The sequence below is a fragment of the Nymphaea colorata genome, chromosome 3 (genome assembly GCF_008831285.2).
Source record: "Nymphaea colorata isolate Beijing-Zhang1983 chromosome 3, ASM883128v2, whole genome shotgun sequence".
In the NCBI taxonomy this organism is placed as follows: Eukaryota; Viridiplantae; Streptophyta; class Magnoliopsida; order Nymphaeales; family Nymphaeaceae; genus Nymphaea; species Nymphaea colorata.
In genome coordinates, this window is record NC_045140.1 from 24,132,514 (window position 1) to 24,144,967 (window position 12,454).

Sequence of the window (12,454 nt, forward strand, 5' to 3'; positions counted from 1 at the left end):
GAACGATCCTCGGTTCGGCACCATCGATCCCGAGTGCAATTCTGCGAAACCGCGTCCGCTCTAACTCAAAATGAAGAGGCCCAAAATTGAGTGGGAATTTCCTTTCATCCTGAAACACCGTTGCACCGGGTCTGCCCTCGTCGTCATAATCCGCATCCCGTGTCCCGCACTCCCGCTATCCGCATAAAGAAGAACCAATGAAAGGACCCAAGTTGCCCGAACGTCATCTCAGAGAGAGAGAGAGATAGAGAGACAGAGTCATGGCGTCCTCATTGTTGGCGTCAAGTTTCATCCCAAAGAACCTCGTTAGCATCTCTACTTCGAAGGGAGGGCAAACTGTGGGAGAGAAGGTGATGGTGGTGGAATGTTCCTCCAGGCCGCAGAAGAAAGCAACTAAGCATCACATGAAGACGAGGCCGAGGAAGACTCAGCCTTGGGATATCAAACGAGGTCCCACCGTCTACGCGCCGCTGCCTCCCCTCCTCCCGGACTGGTCCCTCGATCCATCCACTTCCTCGCTTGAAGCCCAGGGCGGAGCTTCGCCGGTGGAAGCAGCAGCTTCTTTTGCTGCTCCAATTCCGTAATCTGCAACCTTTGCTTGCCTCCGAGAATATGCTTGTGTTTCCTTCTTATTACCCCTCTTTCTTCTGTTATATTATTCTAAGAAACATGGTTGTCCTTTTTCTCTTCGACTGAATCGTCTGCTATTGTGGTGGGTAGCCTCCAACTGGTTGCATGTTTCCGTTTACTCAGTGGGCAAACGCTAGAAATTTGGTTCAATTGAACAGAGAGTCTGCTATGTTTCTCAACTATGCATTCATAAGAAATGGTGCGAAATTAACTGCATTCGCTGATGGAATGTAGGGCATTTTCTTTTATACGAGTAAGCTGTGATTCAGGTGACTCCTGTAACGGGGATGCAGCAGGTTGTTGAACCCTCACTTTTTTATAATGTTTTTGTTTCAATATGTTGCCTTTCATCAGGAGCTCTTGTTGGCTTGCCTCGAGTTGAAACAGGTCGGTATCTAAACACTGCAGGCATCTTCACAGTTGTTGGTAGATGTTTGCAGGAGAGAAAGAAAGAAGCTTCGTTATGACGTTTTCTGATAGTGCCTTGTAATGTCTCAGTTACCACATTCAAAGATCTCAAATATTCTTCTGGTAAAAACCTTTGAAGTTTCTCTGTCCGCACAAAAAGTAGAGTCGGATGCATTCCGTGTTTACTCGATCGTCCGACCTCCAGTATTCTTAGATGTCTCAGATCCAAACAGGTTATATCCCTAAACTAAACTATGTGAGCTATTTCTTCCGAGTTTTGCGGGTAAGCAAATTGAGCTCGTGCAATAGAATCTTTCGAAACCTTCTCTACAAATTGCGCTACTGCAAGTCGCCTTCATGACTTGAGAACCATCGGAATCCAATTAAAGAATCGAATGCAACTTAGCAGTTAATACTGACACCGTAGCGGCTTCCTTTGGTGCAATATAATAAGCAGTGGCTGGCTTAAAGCATTTATTTACCTTGTCAACAAGCTTTCATGGTCGCTTGACCACAATATCTGCGTCCATCTTCCTCCCTTTTTCTTTGTATTTACCCCATGATGGCTTCTGGAAACCTCTTTCAAGATGTGAATACTCAAAAGGTGGCAATCGTGTCAGTAGAAATGCATTGCCGCCCGAGACACCCACAGCTGGAAGATGTAAAAATAGTCAAGAGTGGTATTTGACTCTTTAGAAAATACCCGTGGCAGATTCTCCGAGGAGTTTTTTAACTTCACAGGGGTGCGTAGTTAGGTCCAAAGAGGTTTGCTTTCAGTAATTAAAATACCTCTCCTTGTAACATAAAGAATGGACTTAACATCCTAATTTCTCGCCAAGAAATTGTATCGTGTTCTCACAGGTCGTGTTTCCATTGTAAGTATCACATTTCCATTGTGGATTATTTTGAATGTGTTTTCAGTTGTCTAAGTTCCTCACGGTCGTTTCTCGCCATGCTATGTTTAACGTCCAACCACTGTTTTTCTCATCCCTTCACGCATTGTTCCTTTCGCCCTCCCAAGTTGCAATGCTTCAACGACTGGTTTATCTCCCATGGCCACTTTGCTCTTTGCATAATGGTAGAGACGCTGACGAGCATGAACTAAAATACGAAAAGAAGCATTCATTCCGTAGTTTTCAAGGCAAACCAAGCAATTGGTAAAGCAGGCCGAGCAAGCTGAACTTGATGGGCTCAAAATTTTTGGCTTCTTCAATTTTCATATACAGTGGATGCTACAGAAAGTTCAGGGAATCCTCAAGTTTCGGATCCTTATCCACTTCTTAAAACTCTTTACAGGATACAGCAAGATGCCCAACTTTGAACAGATGTTCACCAAGTTCTTCTTGACTATAGAACAGGACAACTCCAATAACCGCCTTGGCTATGGATAATTTGTTGAAAGGTCAACCATGTTACCTGCTTTTGCTCTAATAGGACATGGGGCTTTTCGCTGACTTTGAAGGTATGATTGAAGTTCGAGGAAGAGTGCTTTCATTTTTGGAGGGCAAAGAACCGCCAAGGGTGGCCTCCGCTCCAAAAGAACCGACGAAGAATGAGATCTACCGTGCAAAGAATGGGAGCGGTAGGCTTATATAGGGCAAGAGCATGCATGGAGATGGAAGCCACGTAGAATTTGGCCAAAGTGATCATGCCTGAATAAAAAGTAGCTTGTTCTGTCTACCTTAAAGACGGACCAACATGCGCTGCTCAATGGAGTCCCCAAAAGAAAACAATGTGAGGAAAGGGGAGATGAGAATACCATGATAATCAAAAGAAAAACTAGAAGACTTAGCAGCCAAAGCAAGTCTCAGCAAAAAGGCCAGTAACCAGGTTGACATGAAGGACAAAAGGCTGACACTTGATAGGGTTGATGGAAAAACCAAAAGCAAACTCAAAAACCTTAAACAAAAGCCAGGTCCTAACAATCTGTTGTTGAAAAGCAATACCAAAGACAACGAAGTCGTCAACAAATTGGAAAACGGAAAATGCAGATGATTAGGCAGAAGAAGACCCTAGAGAAAGACTAACTGAATAACCAAGCAAAATGAGAAGCAAGCCCCTGCTACAAGGTTAAAGAGAAAAGGAGAAAGAGGATGCAACAAGGTTAAAGGGAAAGGGAGAGAGAGGACAACCCTGACACAAACCATCTAAATGAAAAGAATTCGCCAAGTCAATCGTTGACAAAAATGGTAAGCAAAGCAGCTTTGATAACAAGAGCCTGAATCCAACCACGAAAGTTAAAGGTCAAACCCCATACTGCAAAGAATGTGGAAAAAAAAAATCTCAATTGATAGAATCAAAAGCCTTAATAATATCCATCCTGAGGATGAAAAAGGGGAAATGAAAAGAAAGAAAAAAAAAGGGAAGACTGCACCATGCAGACAACGACCAAGAGCGAGGCTAGCTTTTTATGGTTTAGTTAAGATATAAAGAGACTATGGCACGAGACAAGAAGCTTGACAATAATCTTACAAAAGATGCCAAGGATGGAGGTTAGCCAAAAATCCCTCGCATCTAAAGGATGAAGAGATCAGGACACAAACGACTTGATTAGAGTGAAGAACGTCTCCATGACAGTAAAAAATGTCACGTTGCCAACCATGCTCCCAAATTCGAAAGGGCAAGCATTCACATGCACACGCTAATACTGCCGATTGAACATGCTCGAGAGCCAAGACTACGGCCATAAACCATCATTTTTTCATCATCACACTATCTTTACAAGTATTTATTGAAAACTTGAACGTTTACGGCCCGATGTTTGTGCAGATGAAGGCCGGAAAAAAGGGCATTCCCAAAAGCAGAACAGCGGCCAAAAAAAGGGCATTCCCGAGAGCAGAACAGCGGCCAATCGGGCAACCATCGACGAAATGGATCAAAACATCAAAAGCCAGCACATCACCAATTTGCAACTTGTGAAACAGAAGGCCTTATGTGAACTACGAGCACCTACTATGTACATGTCCACGTAAGCTTTATGTATTGATGTTAGCTTAGGCGACCAGACCTTCGCATGCATACTTAGCATCAAACTGTTGCCTCCGAAAATGAAAGCAGCCTTCCTCGAACTTCAATCATGAACATACCTTCAAAGTCGGCGAAAAGCCCCATGCCCTGATTAGAGCAAGCAGGTAACATGATTGACCTTTAACCAATCATCCGTAGCCAAGGAGGCTCTTTTTGGACTTGCCCTGTCGTAGACTCAAGAAGAACTCGGTGAATATCTGCTCATAGTCGGGCATCTTGCCAAATCCTGAAAAGAACTAACAAAGTGGATAAGGATCCAGAAATTATTTTTCCATCTGCTCTCTTCCCACTCCATTCCCTCAATGAATGTTGACAAATCATTTACCCCAAATGAAGAAATGAAATCAGAATAGACCACTGATCACAAAACTACAAGCCAAAAGGAAAACAGTCAGCAATCCAGGGTGAAATACTAAATGGAGTTTATTTTAACCATAACACAGAAAAATTAAAAAATAAGCCAGTGCGTGATAAAGAGTCTCACCAATTTAAATACCTCCGATTTCTTTCCTAATGCTACTACCCATATCTTCCGTTCCTCACTCCCCACTCTACTTCATAAGATCTTCCCCACTCCTAACAGAAAAAGCAAAATCAAAACAATCGGGGTTTCTAACCACCAATTCAATGCTTACATCACTATACTCCCAAAATACAGGAAATTGGTCCTCAAATTGGCAAATAATCTAACAAGAGCTGGACAAACATGGAACCATCACAGGGGCCGATGGCCAAAACCGTCATAGGATACAGTTGATTCGCTGCTTGAAATAACACACACACACACACACATACACACACAAAACTTGAAACACTTCTTTGCTTTCCACATAAAAGCAAACAGTTGAATCGTTGTAAGACGCTATCCGGTTGATACTTTACAAGCCCATTTTCGGATATGATTTCCTATGGTCAAATAGAACCTCACACACTCTTTTTGCGCTTAAAAATAAGGAACAATTTTAAACCATCTTTATAACGTCTTCAATTTGGAAACAATAAATTTATAATTTGAAAATATGTACATAATACAACTCAAAAGGACAAAAAAAATTAGTTTTTAACATCATTTCATAAGAACAAAAAGTGCACAAACTAAAAATTGCACCAACATGCATGTCAAGTAAGTTGCTCAGTCAAAGTACCATGCTGTAAATATATAAGATTTCCTACACCAAACTATTCTTTGTTGCCCGAACATGGTAACAATCTCAAAAACTAATGACTCTGCAACTTGATTGGGATATGGGATGACAATTAAAAGATTAATTATCTTGTAACTCATTCCTTTAATAAAGGGAATGGGTGGAAAAGAACCATCATTATATACTCATTATTCATGTAAATCTGAGGTTTTCATGTCAAAATAAACTTTGAGGCATACCGGGGAAGTAGTTAATATCAATAACATAGAAGCTGTTTCTGGAACCATGCTCTCGGATTATGTCAATATTGAATAGCTGAAGGCCCTGTAAAAAGGAAGGTAAGCTATGCATTCCAGTAAAATAACTGTTTACAGTAATGACACTACATGAAATACTTACCAACCGTAGACGGAGTTCTTGTGCAAGCTTTTCAAGCAGTGGCAATGGAGGAAACTCTACAATGAAAAGAAGATAGTTAAACAAAGACATGAAATCTGCATTTTTTTTCTGAAGAAGATCCACCCTAAAAGTTTAAAGAGCTCCAGGGATGGAAATTCATTTCTTTCAAGAACAGGTACAATAAGGTCTAACCAGCAACATAAGGATCTAAATCAGCATCATGAGCAGAAGCAGCTGCACAAGAGACCCTTGGAAACTGGATAACTCCAACATTATGTAATCGCTCAGACTTCTTGACGTCTGGTAAGGAAAATCGCCTCACAACTTTAATGGTTTCTCCAATAATGAAGACTTTAAAAAGTACACCACCTTCAATCACATCCAATGAAAGATCATGCGTCATCTTCATGGTCAGTGTCAAACGTCACTATGTGATTCATGAGAATAAGATGCTGAACATAGTCTCACCATGGTTCACAAACTCCTGCAAAACCAAAGGCGGTTGAAGCTTTGACAGCGAAAACTGGTCATAAGCAAGAGACAGTTCATGGGATCTGGCAGTTCCATCCACAAGTAATGGCTTTGCAACTGAAACAATAATATCAAACGGTTAAAATTCCTACCAAAGGATATCTCAAAAGGCATCAAAATGTCAAAACAGATGGAAAATTCTTTCATGAAATAAACGGCTCAACAGGCTCTAATCCATGTGCCAGAGTGGCATTCATCAGCAGAACTGTGTTGCCAGCTATTTAGCACAGGTACATCAAAATATCCATCACACAAAAATTGGTTGTAAAATAACCAATTATAACAATATTTGCAGCCGCACAGAAGTATTATCGTCCTAATATTCATGCTTGTGCAAAATATATAACCAGCTTCAAGCCACCAAATCATAACAATTTTATGGATATGTGGACAACCAAGTCACCAACTCAGGATGGTAAAAGAAAGGTGCTCTTAGGACTGGACCCACAGAAAACCAGAAGTTACAGTTTGGGAGAAGAAGATACTGCAACTGTGCACCCACAGTTGTGGAGGAATAGAAACCTCAGGCATTGAAGAGTGGGGATCCAATCACCTAGAAACATTCACAATTCCAGAAAATTTTTGTTTTGACTATTTCCAGAGAGAACAATTCAGCCACAGGTGGCATAAAAAAATATGGAAAAATTACAAGAATAAACCAGCAAACTAACCAAGAGGGAGCTTCAACCCAGCTCTATTTACTGCATCAGGAATGGAATTCGGATCTCCCTCTACAACTAGTTGCTTAGGAACACCAATCTTACCTGCCATATACAAACAAAGCCGGCATTTGTGAAACAGACTTTAGATTAATATATTGTTTAGGACAGTCTCAGGTACACAACTTTCTGCCATTTGACAACATAATCACAACAAGCTTCAATTCTTTACAACAAAAACTTAACAAAAAGGATGAACTTCCTAAAATCATATCATATTCTTCGTACACAGAAAAGTACCACTTGAACTACATAAATTCAAATCAGCAACGTCCTTAAGCATTGATTGGCGGTTGTGCAACTGCTTAATGGCATCAGGCGGATCAAGGACAGTGACCTCTGGGTGCTTCAGCTGGTATTCCTGCAAGAAGGTCAAAGTAATTTCAGCTTTACCAGTTTGTACTTACTAACTAACAGTCATAAGTAGAACAAGAACAATAACATTAAGGTTCAAGGTCGTCAAAAAAACCACCAAAAGAACAGACAATTGATGCTGGTAAGAATAACATGCATGATGCATTCAGATCTCAATATGCACTGGTTAACAACCAAACATCAATAGCTACCATCCATAAGTCACAAAATCATATTTCATAGGATATGCTCACACCCACAAGTCAGAGAATCATATCAGAGAACTGTTAAGTTGTTGAAGTTGTGAGATTTAGCTACAAAGTGAGTTGGTGTTAGGTGGCCAACCCTGAAAAAGCCTAGACAGGGATTAACCCGTCCTATTTGACATAATATATGGGGAAAAATAGATGAAAGGAAGAAAAAAAAAGGGAAGTATGGGTTTTGAAATTCCTCCACCTGAAGCAATACACTAAAAGAAGAACAAACAAAAGCAATTAGATCTTCAGTGTTAAAAATGAAAAAAATACATTTCTTGTTTGAGGTGACAAGGAACGTCAGCCTACACATTCAGGCCGTTGCCCAATGCCTGGACTGGCCAGCCAGGCACCTCAGCGCACCTGGACAAACTTTTGATATATAGTTTGTCTCATCAAACAGTGGGGCATAAAAGGACATGTAATGATATCTTATAGCACCATAAGAATGAGACCTGAACAAGCTCCCCTATTACAAGCATTTGATAGGAGTTGCCGCCAGTGCTGTCTGTAACATAATACAAGCACTCGATGACATCTACAGCTAGTGCTGTAACATGTCCTATTATATGATAAGTCATGTTCGGCAACTACCGCATAAATCATGATAGACCCATGAATCTAATTTGAAGGGTGTACCATAGGTAGTTGTGTTGTACAATATGGCTCATGTCATGTAATACAAACCTGGGGAACAGGGGGTTTTGAACAAAAGGACGGGCTCAAAACACATAGGATACAAGCAAAAAACATAAGAGAACAGAAATTTGTTGAACAAAAATAGAGGAAAATGAAGCAGAATCAATTTAGACCTGACCAAAGCCAGCCCACACTAGAAGCTACATTAGCGGTAGGGCACAAGCTTAGCCATTAGTCAAGATGCAGCAAAGACCAGACAGCAACCGCTCTGCATATTAATGTAGACTGAGAAAAGAGGAAAAAGAAAAGATTTTAGGCCTTTAGCATCAATACATGATTTCACTTGCCCACATTGAATTAGCCCAAGAGCAACATCATGCAAGAAGAAACATACAAGCACAAGTAATAAGCTGCATAAAGAATGTAATAAGACTTGGGACTTCATAACAACATAGAGACGTCGTACTATAATGTAGGCATTACTAACCTCTAGAACCTGACACCACTCTTTCCCTGAAATCTGCACAAAATGAAATTAACAAAAAAAAAATCTACTGAGATAGATTGAAATGGGGCAACGAAATTCATCTCCACTAATACAAACGTCGTAAATTGGAAAAAATTCTGCATCACATATTAAAAAACAAAAAGGGAAAAGAAAAAAAAAAAACATTTCAAAGGGTCAAAAGGAAAGGTGAGGAAATGTAGAATGCACAGACCTTATGCAGGACAATGTCAAATGGGCCTTGGTCCAAAAGAGATCTACTTTGATCGATGGCGACAAACACTATTCCTTTCTTCCTGCACCACTTAAAGGATATCACGTTTTATAATGACGGTTTCCGATACAAAATGCATACATCACATGGCAACCTTAATCAAACTTCTTAAGCAATCAATGGGATGAAATAGTCAAAGAATAAAAGCCTCCAACAAAGTCAAAATGTTTAAAAACTGTTTGGCATATGGCTAGCTCTACTCAAATATCACACGGATCACAAAATAGCAATAGGAAGCCTACAGCAATTACATCCTTGTTAAAGAAGTCAAATAGCATAGCGTATCGTTACTAAATAGACTTCTGCAATACACGATGAACACATGGTCAACAAGCTGCAGCAATAGAGAGGATTTTAAGTTTTAACAACTGATACTCTACTATGTTAAGTTGTACAGTTGGTATAGTCTGAAGATGAAGAAAGGTGAAGATACCTTCTCACAAATTTCAACAATAATACATTTTGCAATCATGAGAACCTCAAAATTCGAACTGAGATGTTAATAGTGTGATATCAATGTATCATTACATCAACCGCCTCTATATTGAACCGATAAAACTACCTAACAAGCACCATCTATCCTCCATCTTTTGCATCAGGATTCTGGTTACCCAATTCAAAAGCTATAATAACAGGCAACCGGATTCAGTCCACGACCTCCATAATTCTCCCCTCCCTCTCTTTTCTTTCTTATTTTATTATCTTATTTATTTTATCAATACATACAACTCGTGTACATAAAGGCGATATATGTAAGCTGAGAATTGAATAACGATGAACCATTGAATCATATGTAAACGGGATCATATTATAGCCCCGACCATGCCCACCCCGGCCCCCCTCCCCAAAAAGAAAAAAAAAAAACATAGGGGCCTTCTTAATGAGAAGTAATAAGTTCCGAGAAAGTGACAAAAAAAAGCCAGCCCATACCATGACTCGCTGGATTGTCAATATCCACATCACAAGCCAGCCAAGACCGAACCTACACCATACAAGGCACAGCAGTTATGAAGTTCCAAAAGGTTGTAAGAAGTTCTGGTTTGAAGTCACGATCAAATCATAATGCAGCAAAAATCTTTCACGGCCCTCGGGAGTATGGAGTACGAACTGTAGATTCATTATTGTCCAGTGGCGCATAAGACAACCACTTAAAACTAAAGGCAGGGAAAGATAGTTATCCACGACTTTGCAAGATATGTGAGTTGCACGGAAGATATGTGTATTAAAATGGCACGCTATGTTCCACAAAAAATTTTGCAACATCCATGTGCAAAGACCACAAGAACCTTATCTCTTATTCCAAGTTCAAGAAAAAAGATTCAGAAGAATATTCCCCCAAGCCTCTCCAACGGCGTCAGAACGACCTATACATGTTGACCAAGATTTGTCCCTCGTCCATCGCATAGGTCACGATGACAGAAAATAAAAAGTAGAAAAAGAAAATCAGAGACGTAACAGCGAGATCCCAATATATTATTACGGAAAAAATTCTGACCCGTTCATCTCCCTATTTCATAACTCAACGCAAATCTATGGGCTGTAGTGTCAGTGTCGGCGCCAAGAACCGAACGGCAGCATATTACTGATTAAATCAAAGCTCCCATAGGTTCCTTAATGTCAACTTCCCGGGTTCTGGTCGAAAATCATTGACCAACGTCCTCTCCCCCCTCCTCCCACGAATATCGTAACGACATCCTGACACCCCAATAACAATAAAGATCAAGAACAATGAAGCTACATCCGTGCAACGGGATTAAAGAAAACGCCGTAATCCATATCGAACAGGGAGGAAACGAAACAAGAAAGCAAAGGAACAAAAACAAGACAATTCAGTTCGTAAAGAAACCTGGCTAATCCTTCGAGCGTGGGGCGCAAGAAGCTCTTGATCTTCTTGGACGTGAGCGCGTAGCCGACGACCAGCTTCTGCTGAGGCGGCAAAGAAGGGACAGAGTTGACGGTCAAGGAGTACAACGCCCCACCGCTGTTCTCCTCCTTCTCCCCCCACTCCGTGTCGTTCCGGCAACCGACCTTGAGGGAATCGGCGACGTTGTCGATCTTCATGGCGCTCCAATCCCGTCCAACGGAGACCCTCGGGGACACCATCACCGACTCGCCGTTCACCCTCATTCCTTCCCCGACCCCTCCCGCCAAACCCAGAGAGAACCACCCTCTCTCCGAACCCTAAAGAAACGAGAAGCGGTCCTCCCGCCAAAACGACGATCGCAGAAAACCCTAACCACTCGCCACATTCGGCAGAGGGTCCTCGGAAGGATCGGCGGACGGGGAGAAGGGAGAGAGTTGAGACTCGAGAGAGGGAAGACAAGGCCGAGGCAGGGGACGCGTATTTGTAGTAGGAGGAGGGAAGGGAGAGTGGGGGATGAGGGGGGCGGGCCCCACAGCTGCCTCGTCCAGGAAACCGTCGTTTCAGGAAAATAACCTGAACAATCTCTCTTGTACTTTTCTTTACGCTCTTTTCGGCCTCGTGACGGGAAAGCGCCAAGTCCATCCAGGTTTGTCCAAAAAGTCTTAACATCTATCGGAAAATTACAAGGATTGCCTTTTCGCATGAACCGTAAGAAAAGTGTATCCGGCTCTGCCAGCGGCGCGAATACATCGCCCGCGACCAAGGGTAAACTAGTCAACTTGAAAAAGGCTTCGTTTCGGTTCCTCGCCTACCGGTTTCCGTGACCTTACTTAATTGGATCCGGATCTAAAATCATGGGAGAAAACTTAAAATGCAAACGATTATAAAATATAAAATTTTTAAAAAATTAATAGCGAATACCATGTGGCACCGACGGCCCAGACGGAACTAGTTTTAAATCTGAACCCCAAAGTGGGAGAGCTCATGGTTTGTTATTTTATATATTTAAAAAATAAAAAGTTGCCGCATATTCTTCTCACCCAAGATACGGTGACGCTAGAAATTATACGCTTATTGCAGGCATGACTCTTTTACCTTTTTAAATGATGATCAATCTCTTATTATCAATCTTATAGTTAGTATGTGAAAACCTTAAAGAGTGATTTGAGTTCAATAATATTCTCCACACCTGTCACAATTTTACAATAAGATTGTACTACAACGTAGCATGTGCAACACATTTTAAACTATATATTGAGGCATTTGTGTTCATATGGAACCTAAGTTGTTAAAGAATTGTTAGTTGCTCCACATATCTTTGAAAGATAAGATTGCTCCCAATAATTTCTTTCTTTATTAACAAAAGAATATAAACAGCCAATCAACAAGTCGAATCCAATACCACCAATTAGACGAACGAGAAAAAATATATACAGCACAGAGTTGAGATGCATCAATTTATTATAAAACTGGATAAGCATGGACGTTTCATTTTACTTGATGATAAAGTATCCATAACTAGTTTGTGCTGTTTTCTTGGATAAGTAGTACGCCTTTAGAACTAATAGGGACGTACTAACCGTTTTCCATAATCGCTATCATGTACTAACGCACTTATACTTAAATAACAATGCAATTGGTCACACACGAACAAGTTGATGATCAACAAAGATATGTTTAAAAACTAATAAAGTCGCATATTCAA

At 40.8% G+C, this 12,454-nt stretch overlaps 2 protein-coding genes across 13 annotated transcripts; one reads left to right on the plus strand and one right to left on the minus strand.

Moving 5' to 3' along the window:
* Positions 1 to 260: 260 nt before the first annotated feature.
* LOC116250409 (50S ribosomal protein 6, chloroplastic) lies at positions 261 to 584 on the plus strand. Its single transcript, XM_031624034.1, has one exon. It carries the CDS (start codon positions 261 to 263, stop codon positions 582 to 584), a length of 324 nt encoding a protein of 107 aa, XP_031479894.1.
* Positions 585 to 3,716: 3,132 nt separating this feature from the next.
* Positions 3,717 to 11,297, minus strand: LOC116250722 (inositol-tetrakisphosphate 1-kinase 3-like). 12 transcript variants are annotated; one of them, XR_004171474.2, is made up of 13 exons: positions 10,732 to 11,297; positions 9,816 to 9,867; positions 8,826 to 8,915; positions 8,594 to 8,626; positions 7,100 to 7,220; positions 6,812 to 6,904; positions 6,078 to 6,197; positions 5,802 to 5,978; positions 5,610 to 5,665; positions 5,450 to 5,534; positions 4,550 to 4,641; positions 4,391 to 4,434; positions 3,717 to 4,291 (listed from the first exon to the last, which is right to left on the minus strand). XR_004171474.2 is itself a non-coding variant. In XM_031624577.2 (12 exons), exons 1-11 carry the CDS (start codon positions 11,010 to 11,012, stop codon positions 4,427 to 4,429), a joined length of 1,116 nt encoding a protein of 371 aa, XP_031480437.1. In that variant the 5' UTR covers positions 11,013 to 11,297; the 3' UTR covers positions 3,717 to 4,291; positions 4,391 to 4,426. The 12 variants fall into 12 exon arrangements, 8 of the variants coding, with proteins under 8 accessions (XP_031480437.1, XP_031480438.1, XP_031480432.1 ...); XR_007572802.1 differs by lacking the exon at positions 4,391 to 4,434; XR_007572800.1 differs by having other exon boundaries at positions 3,717 to 4,434.
* Positions 11,298 to 12,454: the final 1,157 nt, after the last annotated feature.

Coding starts and splice junctions, on each gene's coding strand:
- LOC116250409 (XM_031624034.1), top strand. CDS start 261: ATGGCGTCCTCATTGTTGGCGTCAAGTTTCATCCCAAAGAACCTCGTT.
- LOC116250722 (XM_031624572.2), bottom strand. CDS start 11,012: ATGAGGGTGAACGGCGAGTCGGTGATGGTGTCCCCGAGGGTCTCCGTT. Junction 9,868..10,731: donor ACGCTCGAAGGATTAGCCAG/GTTTCTTTACGA, acceptor TGTATGGTGTAG/GTTCGGTCTTGGCTGGCTTG. Junction 5,979..6,077: donor GCAGGAGTTTGTGAACCATG/GTGAGACTATGT, acceptor ATGTGATTGAAG/GTGGTGTACTTTTTAAAGTC.